The sequence below is a fragment of the Nicotiana tabacum genome, chromosome 3 (genome assembly GCF_000715075.1).
Source record: "Nicotiana tabacum cultivar K326 chromosome 3, ASM71507v2, whole genome shotgun sequence".
Taxonomy (NCBI): domain Eukaryota; kingdom Viridiplantae; phylum Streptophyta; class Magnoliopsida; order Solanales; family Solanaceae; genus Nicotiana; species Nicotiana tabacum.
The window spans coordinates 207,296,861-207,316,978 of NC_134082.1; the positions used below are offsets into that span (position 1 = coordinate 207,296,861).

At 37.2% G+C, this 20,118-nt stretch overlaps 1 protein-coding gene across 1 annotated transcript; it reads left to right on the forward strand.

The window, feature by feature from the left end:
* Window positions 1–4,246: 4,246 nt before the first annotated feature.
* On the forward strand, window positions 4,247–13,709 carry LOC107800765 (ABC transporter B family member 19-like). Its single transcript, XM_075250474.1, has 10 exons — window positions 4,247–4,756; window positions 4,856–4,910; window positions 5,345–5,520; window positions 5,970–6,170; window positions 6,948–7,207; window positions 7,307–7,623; window positions 7,712–7,935; window positions 9,274–10,093; window positions 10,190–10,431; window positions 12,239–13,709. Exons 1-10 carry the CDS (start codon window positions 4,511–4,513, stop codon window positions 13,445–13,447), a joined length of 3,750 nt encoding a protein of 1,249 aa, XP_075106575.1. The 5' UTR covers window positions 4,247–4,510; the 3' UTR covers window positions 13,448–13,709.
* Window positions 13,710–20,118: the final 6,409 nt, after the last annotated feature.

The following is a 20,118-nucleotide window of genomic DNA, read 5'->3' on the forward strand; positions in this document are numbered from 1 at the left end:
ACTTGTTCAGTTTTAGAGAACACATGGACAGGAGTAGGAGGAGGATCCTTAAGAAAGTCATTCCGATACATAGGGTGTCTCGGCAATAACTCCTCCACGGTGGGAAAGTTGTCCCCCTCCTCCACCGTCATGTCCTCACCGCCAGGAGGGAGCGCCATGGAAAACGGAGTGACGTCAGAAACCCCTTTACGAGATCGATGTGTTCTAGGCATCTTTTCGACTGAAAGGGTGGTAAAGCAGCAAAGGAAGCTAAAAACAAAGAATGGGAGAAAAAGAAGCAGAGAACTCGTTAGAACAAACACGGGGGAGATAAGAAAGAATAACAAGAAACGAAATGGCCAAGAGTTTTTGAAAAAACAAACCCTCCACCTATTTATAGGATTGGGTGGCGCCAGAATCGAAGCGAAAGGCTGCAAAATGGCATTGAAATCGAAGCGACAAACCCTCAACCCCTGTCTCGAAAACACGCATAATGATGACGCACGTGGAGATGACGTCATTCCCGATAAGATACACTATCCAGGGTTTTGTTGAGCACGCTAACTTTCTATTGTTGGCCAAGCCATAACGCTTCGTAAAACCAAATTTCTCCACAAGAGTGGGTGGTGTCCGCTCATCGAGGACGCACCAAGTTACAACCTCAACAAGTGGAGGGACTAACTGTATAAGTCCAAATTTGGATGACCATGGCTATTGACGAATACGACAAACGACGAGATCTTCATAGCTCAACGTCTCGTGGAGGATGATAGACAACGAACATAGGACGTATGACTTTTACAGTAGTGTAGGCCCAACAGGGAGCACTAGGAATATACTTTCGAATATTTACTATGATATGTCCTTTAGGGTTCAGAAGGGGTTTGTCCCTTATAGCGAGAAAACAACCTTGTTGAGGGGGCTTTTCGGGCTTTTTGTCTAAGAACACTAACTGTAAACCTTTCTACATAAAAGATTGGCATTCATAACGTTTGAGCACTCATTTTCGTAAGATCAAAAAATATTATCTATTGTGTTCATCTTTTATACCTTTTGTTCTAGAGTTTATTATACTTAGTTAGGATTTATCCCTTCATTTTTTTTAATTGATTAATTCAAAAAGATTTCAATATCTTTTGAGTCAAACAAAAACGTGCCAAGTAAAAGTGACTGGAGGGAATATAAACCAAGCCAATACAAGCCAAAATAAAGCCAAGCCAAACCAAATCAAGTTGAGCCAAGCCAAGTCAATTCAAGCGTAGCCAAACAAAAGTCAAGCCAAATCAAGCTAACCCAAGCCAAATGGGTAAAAAAAAAAGTTGGGATAGATGGATAGGTAAGGGTAATTAGTTTTAATTGGGTAGGTATATATATATTGTAAATAGTTTTCAAATGGGTAAGAAAGGGTAATTATTTTAAGTTCAATGGGTATTTTGCATAAATTGCTCATAAGTCTATGTGGGAGTCAATTTTTAAAGGAATAAGCAGTTGGGCTATTTGGGCTGGATCTGAGCAGGCTGGAGTCTTTTTATCTGAATAGTAGCCCAGAAAGAGACGTTTGTGACCCAGCACAAAAATGAAGAAGGAAAAGGGGATAACATGACTGATTCCTTTTCGCAGCTACAATTGGATGTGACAAAGCCTTAGTAGAATGTCCTTGGAAGCACATGCATTTGTTAATCTTATGATTGGAATATAGTGAATGAGGAAAGAAGCCTGAAGATTTTAATTGATTTGATATGAAAAGTAAAATAGACACTATTAGATTTCGAAAATAATACTATCATGAAGTTGATTGAATGAATAAGTTGCTTTTTTTCTTGAATAAGAGGTTTCCTGTTCGAGTCCTTGAGAGAAGAAACTCCTTGTTTGGAGTGATTCGTCTTTAATGGATTGGACGTAATGTGAATTCAGATTAGTCTGGGTCAAATGTTTAAGATGCAGAATGATTAAGAAAATATTTCGAAAAGAATAGCATGATTCATATGTTAATACTTTAATTTTAAATAAACTTCATATATTTAGAAATTAAATAAAAGTACTATACAATTATTGATGTAAGTGCTTTATTTTTTGGATATGGTAGAAAAAATTCAATAGTTAAATGAAAGATATTGAGTAATAATAGTATCACATAATAGTATCATGTCACATGAGTAACAAAACTGCCTTGTTTGGTTTGATTGAAAATGGTCCCTCACCTATTCCGCATGGTAAAGTTGTATCATCAAATTCGCAGCATGTCTCTCTGAGTGACTTTACTAGGAATTAGCTTTTTCTTACTTCTCCGCATCAAACACTAATATTATATTTCCCTAGTTGGATATCTGATGTTGAATTTCTTATATACTTTCCAAATATTACTTCCTAAAACTAATTTCGTAAAATACTAATCCTGGATTATGAAAGACTACTACTAGGATGTCAATGGTTCGATTCGACCGGTTATTTAATAAAATTTGTACCATATCAATTTTTCGGTTATTCTGTTATATATAATTAAAATTAGACTTTTAGAAGCCGTACCAATTATGTCTGTTTTTCTTCGGTATCGTTACTGTTCGGTTAATTTTCGGTATTTTTTAAATGCCATTTAAAAGCCACTAGTAGAAGCAGAATGCAATAACATATGTAATTTTATAGGAGTTAGCAAAACTCTCTAGACATTTTTACTATTTAAAGGGTGATGAATTGAGAAAACATGAAAGATGATTAGAGCATAGATCCATCAACTATTTTGCAGCAACGCAAAAGAAACTACGCAAACACAAAAGAAATATAAATTACACGAGTGGAAAGATATTAAGCAAGTTGGGACTCAAGAATAAAGTCTATAGAAAATTAAACATTTGAAAATATAAATTTAAATCATACAAAAGGAAACATATTCAATGCATTGTAGTTTGCCACTCATAATCGCTAGAATATATTGTGTCTTGCTAGTGAATATGTCGGAGATAATTTAGTTTCAATAAATGTAGTATAATAGGTTTGAGAATTAGAATTTTGAGTTTAATTACTTGTTGGCTTGTAACTGTTTTCATAATTCCAAGGCATAAGAAAAAATGTAATGCTTTATTATTTTTAAACTTCAATATATAAATATATATTTTCTATGTAAATTTATTCGGTATGGTTCGATATTTTTTCGGTTTATTTTCATAAAATAAAAAACCTATCCTAATCATCGGTACGGTTATAAATTTATATAAAATCTACGGTTTTACTAAAAGAAACTAAAAAACCGATTTGATGCGGTGCGATTCGATTGGTTTAGTCTGATTTTAAATATTCGTTGATACCCCTAACCACTGCCACTGATTTAAAAAAGAAAAGGATAATAATCCTAGGTTTATGAATTATTAGCTTTAAGTTAAAACTTGTAGTGTTGTTTAATATTTTCTTGTGTTTTTATTGTTATTTAGGACCTTACTGCATTTTAGTCACAAATGTCTGTTTTTCTTATGATATTAGAAAACTTTCAAATTTTACACCTCAAAAAGTGGAAATGAAAAAACCATGACACTGTTACTTTTTTTAATAATTACACTGTCTGAACTAGTTTTTTAACGAATATTTGGTACTTTCCACCAATATTTGTACTATTCTAAGAGATAAAAGAGCTGTTTCCTTTGATAATTAAAGTAAATTCATCACGACTTTTTATTAGTTGAGCTAAACATTGGGCATGAGTATTTTTAGTCGGAGCTGTGGTTCCTTTGGTGACTAAAATCTCAAGACCAAAAACCCACGATAGGTTGTAAGTAAAGGACGCTGACTATATGAGAAACCCCTCATGTTGGGTATGCGTATTTTCAATTTTCAATTAAGAGGATACTGATATTACATAATTTTTTTTTTATAAATAATGAGATCACTGACGTTATTTTTTTAATTTAGAAAAGCATTTTTTTCCAGCTTCTCTTTAAAGATTTCAATGAAGTTTATTTAAAATATGGGAAATAAACAACGGAAATTAATGGCTCAGTGTCGCAGTATGCCATAAGGAAGCGCAGATATCGAAGCCGCAGGGCAGAGTGAAAAAGAGAAAAAGATCACTAGATTCCGTTGAACTCAGTAAAAAAGTATGAAAAGAACTTGCAAAAAAAAAAAAAAAAAACGGTACAGTATATTTTTGTGATTTTAAAACATGAAAAATAAATTTACTAATAAGACCTCAAAAACACCCCACCCCCCAGCAATCAATATAAGTCCCACTCTCTGAATCTCTGCTGCTATATATAAGTATAGTTTTGGTGGAGTGAACGACGTCTCACTCTCACTTGCGCACACTTTTACGTTATTTTTTCCCCATTCCCTTTGACTACTGGTCTTACACCTTTCTCTCCTTTTCTGTGAGCTAAAAACCACTCACTCACTCAGTTACTTAATTACTCTTCCAATTTCTCTTCTTCAATCTCTAAATTCTCTGCTTTATAGCACAGATCTCTGAATGATGTCAATATAATTTGTTGTTTATTTCTGTTGTCAGTTCTTTTTTTGAGCTAAGAGAGTTTTTTTTAAAAGTTCAATGGCGGAGACTACAGAAGGAAAACCAATGCCAGAGGCAGAGAAAAAGAAAGAGCAAAGTCTTCCATTTTATCAGTTGTTTTCTTTTGCTGATAAGTATGATTATCTTCTAATGATTTCTGGAAGTATTGGAGCTATTATTCATGGCTCTTCTATGCCTGTTTTCTTTCTCCTTTTTGGTGAAATGGTTAATGGTTTTGGCAAAAATCAAATGGATTTGCACAAAATGGTTCATGAAGTATCAAAGGTTAGTTTATCAAATTAATTTTTATTATTAATATAAGTATTTCTTTTAACCATTAACAATTAATCGATCTGATTTTGTTTTTTTGGTTACAAATTGCAGTATGCTCTGTATTTCGTGTATCTTGGGTTGATAGTTTGTGCATCATCCTACGCAGGTGAGCTCAGTGATCTACTTTTTTTTCCCTTCATTTTTTACATATTTTAAGTTTAAAAAGTTTATGGGTATTCTGAAACAAACTTTGCCTCGAATGAACACAGATTGTTTGTATACAAATAGTATTGATATTAAAAAGTTACAAGTGTTTGTATTTATGCTAAGTTATAGCCAGTTCACACTGGATCAGTAGGAGCGAAGATTAGGTCTCATGCTTGCACGTGGTCCGTGGACCGTCTCTCTGTCTTTTATCTCTTTTAATTGTCAATTTCCCCATGTATTTTCTTTATTCTATATTATCCCTATCACATGTCTCTATCATGGATCTGTTACATCTGTGTTACAGTTAAAAAAAATTCACACCCCCTTTTTCTTTTTCCTCTTTTTTATTTGTTTGTGTTTTTAAGCAAAGAATATTTTTAATTTTCTATACAGAGATTGGTTGTTGGATGTATACTGGAGAAAGGCAAGTAAGTGCACTAAGGAAGAAATATTTAGAAGCAGTGTTGAAACAGGACGTTGGGTTTTTTGACACAGATGCTAGAACAGGAGATATTGTTTTCAGCGTCTCAACGGATACTCTACTGGTCCAAGATGCCATTAGTGAGAAGGTCCTCTTCTCATTATTAATTTTTTCTGTGTTAATATTAATGTTTTTCATACCCCACATTTTTTTTCATTCAATGCCAACACTGTAGCACTAGTATTTAAGTAAAATTTCAGAAGGGGCAACGGTGAAATCTAGTAGCATTCATAACTGTAAGGCTAAACAAGGAAATTTATGTACATATGAATTATGATATGTGTTCAGTCTTCATTCAAAGTGGGTCCCAGAAAACTATTCTTACATTTCCTTGGCACATGTTAGCAAAAACTTACTAGCATACGCCATTATTTTCTTGGTTTTTTTTGTTTTGTTTCGGAATGCTCGTCTTTTTCTTCAGCTTTTCCTTATATTTTGGTGATAATGCCAAATTAGTTTAACTGTATCTTTTTTACTTTAATGATGGTTATGAATAATAATTGATGTGAAACAACATTTGTTACGTTAAAACTTTAGGTGGGCAATTTCATCCACTACCTTTCGACGTTCTTGGCCGGGTTGGTAGTTGGTTTCGTGTCAGCATGGAGGTTGGCTCTCCTTAGTGTGGCAGTAATTCCTGGAATTGCTTTTGCTGGGGGTCTTTATGCTTATACTCTCACTGGTCTCACCTCCAAAAGCAGAGAATCCTATGCCAATGCTGGTATCATTGCCGAGCAGGTAATCAATGATCAACCTGTTAGTGTATAGCAGTTAAACTCTTACCCGTTTTAGTGAAAATAGTGGCTATTTTTCTTCAACTCTAATTTTAGTGAAAACAAAAATGGTCACTGAACTTTAATTTTAGTGAAAACCATAAGATGAAATAATCCTTCTACATGTGACAGTGCAGCCATGATAAAGTTTCACCATCTCTTTTTCGGTTTTTGAGTACCTTTGGCCACTGGATGTCCTTTTTTAGCATGCTGTTCTAATTATCAAAGCAAAATCTTTCTAAAGTGACTTTATGAAAGTTATCTTTCTGGTGTGATTTAATTATGAAAGTTATCTTTATACTTTTACTTACCAAAATGTGTTTGTAAAACTACAAGTCTGATTTTTGGTTGCAGAAGTTTTAATTAAAAATGTATAATATTGGTTTGTGTTTTTTGACAGGAGTTTTTGCACGAGAACTCGACAATTGATTTAGATTGCTTTATCAAAATTTAAATAAGATGACTTAGATTTGTTCTAGAAATAAAATAAACTTAAACAGCCAAATCTTCTCGACTGCAAATTTTCGCATGTCACACAAAACAGATATACTTTTGATATCCTTTTCTATATCACTATCTTGAAAGTTTTTGATGTCTAATCCATTGCTAAAAACAGACATACCTTTGATATCCTCTTGGGCCTGCTATGATTGTTTGTTCTATAACCTGCACAAAATGCAAAGGCTCTTTTTCTTCAGATTTTTAGTTCTTCTGGTTTATGACGTTTACACTGTCATTTCAGGCAATTGCACAAGTTAGAACAGTTTACTCATACGTGGGCGAGAGCAAAGCCCTCAATTCATATTCAGATGCAATTCAGAACACATTAAAGCTCGGATACAAGGCTGGCATGGCCAAAGGCTTGGGTTTGGGATGTACCTATGGAATAGCATGCATGTCGTGGGCCCTTGTTTTCTGGTACGCCGGGGTTTTCATCAGGAATGGACAATCTGATGGCGGGAAGGCATTTACTGCTATTTTCTCAGCCATTGTTGGTGGGATGTAAGACCTTGTACATTGTTTATAGTTATCACTTCCATTTTCATGTTAACTCAGTGCATGTAACCCATTATTGGTTTGTTCAAACCTTGGCTTTTACAGGAGTTTGGGTCAGTCATTTTCCAATCTTGGTGCATTTAGTAAAGGAAAAGCAGCTGGATACAAGTTAATGGAAATCATCAAGCAGAAACCTACCATTGTTCAGGATCTTGCAGATGGAAAGTGCCTGTCTGAGGTCAATGGGAATATTGAATTCAAAAATGTGACCTTCAGCTATCCTTCAAGACCGGATGTAATTATCTTCAGAGATTTCTGCATTTTCTTCCCTGCTGGAAAGACAGTAGCAGTCGTTGGTGGCAGTGGCTCAGGGAAAAGCACTGTTGTTTCGCTCATAGAAAGATTTTATGATCCTAATGAGGGTAATCTAAGACTTCTGCCACATTAATATTTGAACTTTTGTAGTTGTTTACCAGTTATTCCATCTAAAATATGGTTTTGATCGTGCAGGCCAAGTTTTGCTGGACAATGTGGACATAAAGACATTACAGCTCAGATGGTTGCGAGATCAGATTGGCCTTGTGAATCAAGAACCTGCATTATTTGCTACTACCATACTTGAGAACATACTGTATGGAAAGCCTGATGCAACTATGGCTGAAGTTGAGGCTGCTACCTCTGCTGCCAATGCACATAGCTTTATTACCTTGCTTCCTAATGGATACAACACCCAGGTTAGTTGGTGTAAGCCTTATCGTTCAATTTCCGAGAGCAACAACAACAACAACAACAACAACTACCCAGTATAATCCCACAAGTGGGGTCTGGAGAGGTTAATATGTACGCAAACCTTACCCTACCTCGAAGGGTAGAGAGGCCGTTTCCAGGAGACCCTCGGCTCAAAAAAAGCAACAAGAGACGATATATTAGTACCATAAAAATGCATAATAAAATAACAGCTTTATAAGAGATATGAAATACAGAATACGAAATACGAAATAGATGGCTGGTATAGTAAAAACTAGCAGGTAAAGCCCTGCATCAATAGACGACCAATGACATTCTTAGTCTAACTCCTAACTGGCTAGTCTCACTCTATTGTGCTGTAGAAATATTCACAACTTTCCCCTAACCTACAACCTTAATGCTCGACCTCCATAATTCCCTGTCAAGGGCCATGTCCTCAGTAATCCTAAGTCGCGCCATGTCCTGTCTGATCACCTCTCCCCAATACTTTCTTAGGTCGTCCTCTACCTCTCCGCGTGCCCACTACAGCCAGTCGCTCACACCTCCTCACCGGTGCATCAGTGCTCTTCCTCTGAATGTGCCCGAACCATATGAGTCTTACTTCCCGCATCTTGTCCTCCATGGGGGCCACGCCCACCTTCTCTCGAATATCTTCATTCCTAATCTTATCCATCCTTGTATGCCCGCACATCCACCTCAACATCCTCATCTCTGCTACTTTCATCTTCTGGATGTGTAAGTTCTTTAACGGCCAACATTCAGTTCCATATAACATGGCAGGCCTAACCACTGCTCTATAAAACTTACCTTTTAGTAACGGTGACACTTTCTTGTCACACAAGACTCCCGACGCTAACCTCCACTTCATCCACCCCACCCCTATACGGTGTGTGACATCCTCGTCAATCTCCCCGATTCCCTGAATAACCGATCCAAAGTACTTGAAACTACCCTTCTTGGGAATGACTTGAGAGTCAAGCCTCACTTCAACTCCCGCTTCCGTCGGCTCAACCCCAAATTTGCACTCGAGGTATTCCGTCTTCGTCCTGCTCAACTTGAAACCTTTAGACTCAAGAGCATGTCTCCAAATCTCTAGCCTCTCGTTGACGCCGCCTCGTGTCTCGTCAATTAGAATAATGTCATCAACAAATAGCATGCGCTATGGCATTGAATTTCCTAGAGCATTGAACTTAATTGGGTCGTCGACTAAGATGGTTCGCACTTTCTCATAGCCCCAAAAAAAAAGAATTTTTTTTATTGAAGTACTAGTTCCACCTGCACTGCCTAGCACTTATACTGATGAAATTCTGTGATACCAAATCCAGGTGGGAGAGCGTGGTGTCCAACTATCTGGTGGACAGAAACAGAGAATTGCAATTGCAAGAGCTATGTTAAAGAACCCAAAGATCCTCCTGCTTGATGAGGCCACTAGTGCTCTTGACGCTGGTTCAGAGAGCATTGTCCAGGAAGCTCTGGACCGCCTCATGGTTGGCCGGACTACTGTAGTTGTTGCTCACCGTCTCTCCACAATTAGAAATGTCGATTCAATTGCAGTTATACAGCAAGGGCAGGTAGTTGAGACTGGAACACATGAAGAGCTGATTGCCAAAGGTGGGGCTTATTCTTCTTTAATCAGATTCCAAGAAATGGTTGGGAACCGAGACTTCTCAAATCCATCTACTCGTCGTACACGTTCATCTCGTTTAAGCAGTTCACTATCAACAAAATCTCTAAGCCTTCGCTCTGGCAGTTTAAGGAATTTGAGCTATTCATACAGTACCGGTGCAGATGGACGTATCGAAATGATTTCTAATGCTGAAACAGAGAGGAAAAATCCTGCACCACAGGGCTATTTCTGCCGCCTTCTCAAACTAAATGCTCCCGAGTGGCCTTATTCAATCATGGGAGCCGTAGGGTCTGTTCTCTCTGGTTTTATTGGTCCAACTTTTGCTATTGTGATGAGTAACATGATTGAGGTATTCTACTATAGAAATCCTGCAAGCATGGAAAGAAAGACAAAGGAATATGTCTTCATTTACATTGGGGCAGGCCTTTATGCTGTTGTAGCATATTTAATACAGCATTACTTCTTTAGTATTATGGGAGAAAATCTCACTACCAGGGTGCGGAGGATGATGTTGGCAGGTATTTTCTCTAGTCATCCCGTTCAAAAATATTTATTTTAAAGTAGTTTATAATGACAAGATTTTAAGCAAAGTTTATTACTTTCAACTTGTTCAGCAATTTTGAGGAATGAAGTGGGGTGGTTCGATGAGGAGGAGAACAATTCAAGTCTACTTGCAGCTCGCTTAGCTACAGATGCTGCAGATGTTAAATCTGCCATAGCGGAGAGGATCTCCGTTATACTACAGAATATGACATCTCTTCTCACTTCATTTATAGTTGCATTTATAGTCGAATGGCGAGTCTCACTTCTCATCCTTGCCACATTTCCGCTTCTAGTCTTGGCCAATTTTGCTCAGGTAAAAAAAATACTTAATCCCTTATTTCATTCAAAGCATTGCACCTAATTAGAAGTATTTTTTTCCCATTTTCAAATACCATGTTGGCCTTTTCAAGAAATTATTAAAGCAAGCATGTCCGATTCTATTAGTAGCATTTTAAAGAAAATCTAAAAATGGAAAAGGAAAAATAAAATGATTTTACAAGATTATATTTTGGACTCTGAGCTGCTGAATCTTCATCAATGGTAAATTATTTAAGATTCTCTACTAACAAAAGTTACAACAACAACAATAAAAACCCAGCCACAGGTGCGAGTGCGGGGTCTAGGAAGGGTAGTGTGTATGCAAACCTTAACCCTATCCAAATGGAGTAGAGATGCTGTTTTCGATAGACCCTCGGCTCAAGAAAACGAAAAAGAGGCCAATAACAAAAGTTTGACGTTGTAAAAAAAAAATCACATTGTTAAGTCACCTAGATAACTAACTGTCAAAAAAAAAAAGAGATTAATAGTCTGGTAGTATAAAAATTCATTACATTAATGTAAATTTAAATTAATAAAAATTTGAAGTGGTTGTTGCTTGGAATCTCGCTTCCGTGTACTTTCTAAGTAGCATAGGACAAGAGGAGTAAGTAGAATATGGTACCATTCTGGTGCATTGCATGTGCTTCCTCCGATTCTGCTGCTTCAGTTCTTCGAGACTCGCTTAAAAAGTACCCCATAATTAAAAGCTCACCTATTACTAGCAATTCCAGTAAAAACTGTAAAGATTCTATTACTCCCCATCACCCATCAATACCAATGTCACTGAGCAACACTTTCTCTCTCTCTTTTTTTTTTTTTTTAAATTCGACTTATTTCTTTTGGTTGTCCACTTCTCGAATTACTAAAAAAGGCAGCTTGACACATTAATCTCCCGCTATGCGCGGAGTTCGGGAAGGGCCGGACCACAAGAGTCTATTGTACTCAGTCTTACCCTGCATTTATGCAAAGAGGTCGTTTTCATGGTTCGAACCCCTGACCTCCTGGTTACATGACAACAACTTTACTAGTTACGCCAGGGCTCCAATTCTATTCTCGAATTACTATTATTTTTGGTTTTTGCTGTCTAGGTAAAAATAAAATAAAACTACGTCCAAAGAGTGAATGGCAGAGAAAAAATTGACAGGAGTGGGAATGGGTTAGACTGAATAATTGACTTTCTAGTCTCTTGGGCTACTAGATATTCATGCCAGAGTCTCAGAAGTAGCAGAGATTCTTTTACCCGTGATCATCTTGTATATTGACAAACTGGAGCCACCTTTTATCGTTTTACTGCTCATATATGCATTTTTTATGGGAGAACTGTCAGAAATGCCAGTCATGTGCTAGCTAGCTGAGTTTTGAGTCACAGATCTTATGCAGCTCAATAACTTAAATAGTGAGTAGCATGTAGAAGGGATAAACAATTATTTTTGTCCGTATGCTTGGCTTTCATTTCCTTTTCTTTTAACGATTCCCTAATTTCAGAAGCTTCCAAACATAAATATGTCCCCTATCAACCAAATGCTTCACCCTAACTGAGAAAATAACAGTACTACTTCTAGAGGTGGTTGTGTGTGATTTACCACTTGAGACACCTAGAAAAAAATTGACTTTACTAGTTTGAAACAGACTTTCTAAACGTGGGCCCATTAGCATGTGAGATGAGAGCATAGTTTGTATTTGCATGGATATAAAGTTTTTTCTTGCCACCATTCTTCTTTCAGTATTACGTACTAGATTGCAGTTCATGTATATAAAAAGTGTTCTAACTGTTAATTCCATTATTTTCATGCATGATATAGCAACTATCACTGAAAGGCTTTGCGGGAGACACAGCCAAAGCGCATGCGAAGACAAGCATGATTGCTGGAGAAGGAGTAAGCAATATTAGAACTGTAGCAGCTTTCAATGCTCAAGAAAAGATCATCTCTTTGTTCTCCCAAGAGCTTAGAGTTCCACAAATGCAAAGTCTTCGACGCAGCCAAATGTCAGGACTCTTATTTGGTATATCACAACTTGCTCTTTATGCTTCTGAGGCTCTGATTCTGTGGTATGGCGCGCACCTTGTTAGCAAAGGGGTCTCGACTTTCTCTAAGGTGATTAAGGTCTTTGTAGTCCTTGTGATCACGGCCAATTCAGTTGCTGAAACCGTCAGTTTAGCACCCGAGATTGTTAGGGGTGGTGAAGCTGTTGGTTCTGTATTTTCCATTCTTGATCGCTCAACCAGGGTTGATCCTGATGACACTGAAGCTGATCCAGTTGAATCAATTAGAGGGGATATTGAATTGCGCCATGTTGATTTTGCATATCCTTCACGACCGGATGTTTCAGTGTTCAAGGACTTCAATCTTAGGATTCGTGCAGGCCAAAGCCAAGCTCTTGTGGGGGCAAGTGGCTCGGGAAAGAGCTCCGTTATAGCCTTAATTGAAAGGTTCTATGATCCAACCGGTGGAAAAGTTATGATTGATGGGAAAGACATAAGGAGATTAAACTTGAAATCCCTTAGGCTTAAAATTGGGTTGGTGCAACAAGAGCCAGCTCTGTTTGCAGCTAGCATTTTTGAGAATATTGCCTATGGTAAAGAGGGTGCAACAGAAGCAGAAGTTGTTGAAGCGGCCCGAGCAGCAAATGTGCACACATTTGTTAGTGGTTTGCCTGAAGGTTACAAGACCCCAGTTGGTGAGAGAGGTGTTCAACTCTCGGGAGGACAGAAACAACGGATTGCAATTGCTAGGGCCGTTCTTAAAGATCCATCAATTCTCCTACTCGACGAGGCTACAAGTGCACTTGATGCTGAATCCGAATGTGTGTTACAAGAAGCACTCGAAAGGTTGATGAGAGGTCGAACCACTGTACTTGTGGCTCACCGATTATCAACAATTCGTCATGTGGACAGCATCGGGGTGGTGCAAGATGGTCGCATTGTTGAACAAGGTAGCCATTCTGAGTTAATCAGCAGGCCAGAAGGTGCATATTCTAGACTATTGCAATTACAACACCACCGGATATGATAACTTGAAGAATTTAATTTCTTTTTTTCTTTCCTTTTTTATTTTTATGGAAGCAAGTAACATGGCCTAGTGTTTTGGGGGAGTGACAATGTTTGGGTCCTAGTCTGTTGCTTTTATTGATTATGATGATGATGCTGATAGTTGTAGATATGGGAATGTCACGGTCAATATTATATCATCGGAAAAGTCTCCAACTCTATTCCCTATGGAGAATATTATATGTTAAAATATTGTTATCCACGGAGTATTGAGCTTTTCTATATCTGGCTGGATTATTCATTAGCTTGCTTTCCCTTTCTTTCATCTTCTCAAGTTTTTCTAACACTGAAAAAGCAAAAGACCCACCACTTTTTTTTTTAACTTTCCAGCTCAACTTAACTTTTATTGCCTTCCAACTTTTTCTCCAGCATGTGTTTGCTCTGGTGTTATTTGTTGTTTTAGATAAGCACCTTTTCTTCAAGAAAAACAATTGAAAAGAATTTGAAATTGAAATTGTATTTGGACATGCTTTACTTGAAAAGAATTTGAAGTGTTGTGAGGGTAAAACTTTAAAAATTACTCTAGAGCTATATTTTGAGATTTTAAGATTTTATTATCAAAATCTGCCAGAAATGGTTAAAATTTATAAACAAACAGATATTTGAAAACAAAATTTGAAAAAAAAAACTCCCACCAATTTTATGGCCAAACGGGAGCTTAGTCTTAGAACCCAAGTTGCGCCCAAGCTCTCAGCCTGAGGTCATGTCACGTCTGTCCGGACGTCATGCATCTAGTCGCCCTTGCACCAGGGGCGGCCAGACGAATTTTGTGGCCTAAAGCCAAACTTTACGAGGGGCCTTAACTTTTAATTTTTTTATTATCTATTTGCAGTCTATTTTTTTAGCTTTTCTTAGATACAAAGTTATTAATAATTTTCTTATAATCAATAACTTCTAATAAGTATTTCTCAATTGACAATATAGCTAATCCATTTAACTTTTCTTGTGATATTATTGTTCTTAAGTAAGATTTTATCAATTTTAATTTTAAAAACTTCTTTCCCCTAAAGCATCGATAACATGAGTTATGAACATTATTCCATAAGATATTTATGCATTTGGAAAAAAATTTAATCTTTTATTTTATTAAATGTATCAATTAAATTGTTTTCTTCTAATTGTACTATTTTTCTTAATACTTTTAGTTCAGAAAATAAATCTAAACAGTCAATATCGAATTGATTATTATGCTTTAAGGAACATTCAAGATTGAAGAAATATTTTTTAAAAATTTTCAACATCTCGTGATCTTAATTTTTACTGCCAAATAGAAAACCAAAAAATATTTCCATATACTTCGAATTGTTCAAATCTATTTTGAAGTGAAAAGATAGCCTTGTCTATTGTGTATAAAAGTAATTAACACTAAAGGACTCTTTGAATGATTTTGAGATTTTATTATCAACATTCGCATCAAATTGTTACTTCTTATATATCACATGTTTCTTACGAAATTTAGGTTCAAAATTCATTTCAAGTGCAATTTCCTTGGTAGAAATCATAACAGTTGCAAATTCTTCTTGTCTATATTTGTTAAAGAAAGAAATCAAACTTTTTCACCTTACAGAACTCTTTTTTTAAACTTATACATAGTATATTAGGTGTAAAAAAAATGGACCCCCACAAATGTGGGGCCTAAAGCGGTTGCTTTACTTGCTTTACGGAAGCGCCACACTCAAGCATGCATGTGGTTACTTTAATCTAAGGAAGGTCTAATCACTAATGGATCAGGTCGGTAGTAATGCTGACGTGCAAATCGTTCGTCCAACTTGGTTATCTGAGAGAAAATTAAGCTATTCGAGCTGTCCCAACAGCCCGAGGATAAATGAAAATGCAGTGATAATTACCACTAATCTACTAAGCGTAACCCGACCAACATCTTCTTGTACGTTCCTTAATTCTCTACTCGGACTTGTCTATTTCCATTTTGTCAAGAATCTAGTTAGATATACAAAGTAGAAGTTGAGACATATTCATTGGGTCCAGATGGATTGAATTATTGTTAAAAAAATACAAGTAGGGGGAGAAGAACATGAAATGCCAACATCAAATGAAAGTATATGAAGTTAAAGAAGAAGTATAAAAGAAGGCTGTTTGCTCACTCTGTGTTTCAAAGTAGTGACCCTACCATGTTTAAATCTACAGTGTCAGCAATAAGGACTCTGGCTAAGTGGCTTCTCTCTGTGGCTAAAGTGAAAAGAGTCAGTTTTATGAAAGTGATAATTGCATTCACTAAAAAAACTTTATAAGGACAACCCATATGCGTCCGTGAATCTGTTGTAAGGAAACTCAAAAAGGCTTCCAATCAGTGAATTTCTGTAGCTTCTAAATTGTGAGTCTGTGTGTTTACAGTTCACTAGATTTTTAGACACCAAAGAAGAAAGCAAAGACTTATGGGTTGATGGCAGTAAAACCAGAGAGCAGTAATGTGTAGCACTGTAGAGGTTTAAATAATTTGGACCCACCCCCTTTCAGCATCGATTATTAGCTGCAACAAGTGAAGTTATTTGTGCCTTGGCACATTTGACTCGTCTTATGTATCATTTTCCGCATGATCCCTAACCTAATAATGTCTTCCAACCTCCATGATTTGGAAGCTTTTACCCTTTCCTGATTGCAATGGCAAGATCAAAATCACAAGTATCAGGGTTAGTTTCAGTCTTTAATCTTAAGGTATATTAACATTTTTCAATTCAAGTGAAAGATCCTCGTTACAGGTGGACAGGAAATAAATATGGTAGAGAGTCAAGTCACGACGATGAATCACTATATTTATACATAGATGCTCTACTCTCCAACTTGACAGTAAAATATAGATAATTAATTAAGGTATATTTATGTACATATCCTTAATTTAGAGCTGTCAAAATGGGTTGACCCAATCTAGGCTAGTCCTATCGAGCTATAGAATGGAATAGCCCGACCAAGCAAAATCCTTCACTTGAAGGGGCTTGCAAAATTCTAGCCCAACAAAGTTCTAACCGACCCACGAGCTAGCTTGGGGACTAACACTTCAATTGTTGTTGTTTTCAAAAGCAATTTACTCAAAATTATTAACTGAGGCTAGCAGCTGAATATGGCTCGGTTGAAAAGCTTCATATTTTAATAAGCTGAAAAAAATCCAACCTTACCCTATTCAACTCGCAGGATGGATTGGGCTGGCCTCTTGAGAAGATACATTTTGACGGAGCTAGCTCTAATTACTATATATAGTCAAAGAAAAAATAAAATTTTTTGGAATTTGTGGCCCTAAACAAGTCAAAATGGAGCCCAGAGTATTTGTGTGATTATAAAAGCTTTTCATTAAGGACAAAATTGAAAATCTAAGCTAAATTATTTTCAAATTTAGAAAGAGATCATTCTTTTTGGAACAGACCAAAAAGGAAATAGGTTTGTTTAACCAAAAAATAGAATTTTAGTCAAAGCTAGAATTTAGAAGAACGCGGGTTACTGATAATCAAAAGAATATGTAGAAGAGAATAATTTGGGGTAACCAGAATATAATCAGGAGAAAAACAAGTGAATCAGAGTATATTTCAATTGTGTCTGTCCTTACAAGTGATTAGATACCTCCCTTTTATAGGTGTCTTGAAGGTATGCGTTTCCTTCAAATCATAATGAGGCTATTATGAATAATTAAAGACATTAAATGTTACGTTACACAATCATTGTAATCAATACAAATTCTCTAACGTATCCGGTATTTAATGCCTATCGAATTCTGTATCTGCACTCTTTATTATGGTCAGATCCGTTCCTTTTGATAAATGATCTAAATAGGTACAGGCGCTGAATCCTTTAAATGTCCTCCCGTGCCTCTTCCTTTGCCTTTGCTCGTTTCTATTGCTGCCCGTGACTCTTTATAATTCTTTGACTATTTGACCATTCCACGTGTTTCAACATATAAAAATTCAATTTTTCCCAATACAGATAGTCCCCCACTTTCCATTTATTCATCAATTGAATATTTGGGAAGTGGGTTTCATTAAAACGAGAATTTTTGTCACCATTAATGCTATGACAAAACTGACGCTTCAATTGTCACTTCTATTTAATACTTCATGCACGTGTAGATTTTCCATTGGCTCTGCAGTTTTTGCAGCCCTTTTTCAAGGTTTTTACGGTGCCACTATTAACGAAGTGCCAGTTATCATAATTATGGTATTTTCACCTCTGCACTTTTACCTTTGGCGGTTGCTTATCGGTATAAATATAATTTTTCCTTTGTCTTTATCACATAAAGCTTATTGAACACTTATTTCTCCAAATCTTTGTTGACTTCTTCCTTAGACCATTCCTCTTCGATATGTCTTCTCCAAGCCCTAACCCTGAGAGAGTTTCCATTACTGACTCCTTCCCTAATGCCCCTGTTAGGCATAGAAGGGGATGTAGACTTCGTAGTTTAGGATCTACTCGAGGAGGTGGTTCATCTATGCCTTCTTCTAGTTTTGGTCCTTCCTCTAGAACTAGAGGTTCCCTTTCTCAAAAATCTTCTTCTAGGGGTAAAAGCCATTCTGAACCTTTACGCGAACCGTTAGTAGATGAGATAGTTCCTTCAGAATTGTCTTTTTACCATGACAGAGAATCTCTTAGAAACCAAGTTTCCGCATTAGATCGTGTCGATACTTACCCTACTCAAATTACAGAGGTTTTGACTCCTGTGGTTCGTAAGGACTGCCATTAGAGTAATGATTTTCCCATTATTATCCCTAATCCGAATCAGAGAATTACTTCCTATTTAATGGGGTTCTCTTTTATTTACACTTACCCTTTTACTTTAGGGTTTAGACCAGCAATTGACCCAGTCATTCTCGAATTTTGCCGTTTCTTCAATGTCTGCTTGGGTCAAATTGGCCCAATCATAGTGAGGGCAGTTACATGTTTAAGGCATTTAACCACTAGAGCTGAAGCTCTTACTTTCCCTCACTTGATTCATCTTTACTCACCTAGGCTTTTTCGTAATGGTGTTTTTACACTAGTGGCCAGGAGTAAGAGGGTTTTGGTGAGCCCTGAAGATAACAAGGATCATGACTGGTATGCCCGATTTGTTGCTGCCCCCACTGTTGGTTAATGGGTGAAGATAATGTCCCCTTTCCTGAGAAGTGGAATTTTGCACGTAGGTCTTTTATCCCTCTCGTACCCTCTTCTTTCAAATTTATCAACTTTACTAATTTTACCCCTCCCCCTTTGTTTTTCTTTTTAGCAACCATGGGAGTAGTGGGGGATGTTCCCAATTTTCGTGGTTGGGTAGATAAATTGCTGAAGATCGCGCCAATGGACGGTAGATCTTGGAAAACACTTTCTAATCGCTTTGGTTGGAAGGTTAAGACTCACGGTTAGAGTTCACATTTTGTTTTTTTATGCCTATATTCTCCTTTATTGTTTTAACTTTTATCCTTCTTTTTGTCAGGATTTGCTATTCGAGGGGTTACTGCGGAAGCAGTTGCAGCCTCTCGTGTCACTTCGGGGACCCGTACTCCTTCGAGAACCCGTATCTCTCTAGAGAGAGCCCGAGAAATAGTCTTGGGTTCCTCTTCTGCGAAAAGGAAGGCTGCTGAAGAGGAAAATTCTGAAGATGAGGAAAATGAGAGCCCGTTGGTAACGAGGCCACGAGTTAGGAGACGTATTGTTTCCGATGACAAAGCTGAAGTCTCGGTTTTTTTTACCGAACCTGTTGAAACCCCAATAATAATTCCCGATGATGATGTCACTCCCTACGACACTCGTGAGTCTATCGACCAACTTTTTGTCAGTGGATTTGGTCGTGAAGATGTTGGGCTTATTTTAGACGAAGTACCTTTATCATCTTTCTCATTACCCGTGCCTGTGATTCCTTCTTTACCGGCCCCAACTATTTCCGTTCCTTCTTCTACTGCTCTTACCTCTTCTCCTGCTCCTCCTTTGGCTATTCCCCCTATAGTTCATCATACTGAAACGGGCTCTTCAAGTAAGAGTGCCGCTATGAGGCGGGTAACTATTGAAATTCCTGCTGAGAATAGTCTTTTGAGAAAATTAGGTCAGGCGGATATATGGCTAGAGCCTCTTATTGGCCCAATTGAAAAAGCAAAGCTGGAAAGCCATAGTTCTCTGACTTTAATGAATGACATCGTGAATGCCACTCTGAAGGTATTTTCCTTCTCTCCCACTTTGCAAAATTTTTCATCTTTGAGATTCTTATTTCTTCTCTTTTCTTTTTAGGCTAATCTCATCGGTACAAAGTTGATGAAAAGAATTGCTCATTTGGAGAAGACAACACGTGACTCTTAATTGGAAGCAACCAATTGGAAGGGGCAATTTGAGAGTGCTCAGCTTGACATAGAGAGTTTGCAAGAGAACAAGAATACCTTAGAGCAGCGAGTACGGGCCTTAACCTCAGAATTGGCGGTTATAAAAGCTTCTTCACACCAAGTAGAGAAAGACAAAGAGCGTCTCGAGTCCTCCTTTTTAGAGCAGCTATCTAAAGCTAGTGAAGAGATCAGAGAGTTAAAGGCTCTTTTAAATCAAAAGGAAGTTTACTCTGGGGAGCTTGTGTAGAATTTGACTCAAGCACAAGAAGACCTCAAAATATCTGCTGATAAGGTGCGTGCTTTAGAATGCTCCCACGCCTCTCTTCAAGCTTCCCACAGCTCTGCC

What these genes read in the sequence shown, in the direction of transcription:
- LOC107800765 (XM_075250474.1), top strand. Translation starts at nt 4,511, where the DNA reads ATGGCGGAGACTACAGAAGGAAAACCAATGCCAGAGGCAGAGAAAAAG. An exon ending in TTGTGCATCATCCTACGCAG is followed by an intron (nt 4,911 to 5,344) that starts GTGAGCTCAGTG and finishes TTTTCTATACAG; the next exon opens with AGATTGGTTGTTGGATGTAT. An exon ending in TCAGCCATTGTTGGTGGGAT is followed by an intron (nt 7,208 to 7,306) that starts GTAAGACCTTGT and finishes TGGCTTTTACAG; the next exon opens with GAGTTTGGGTCAGTCATTTT.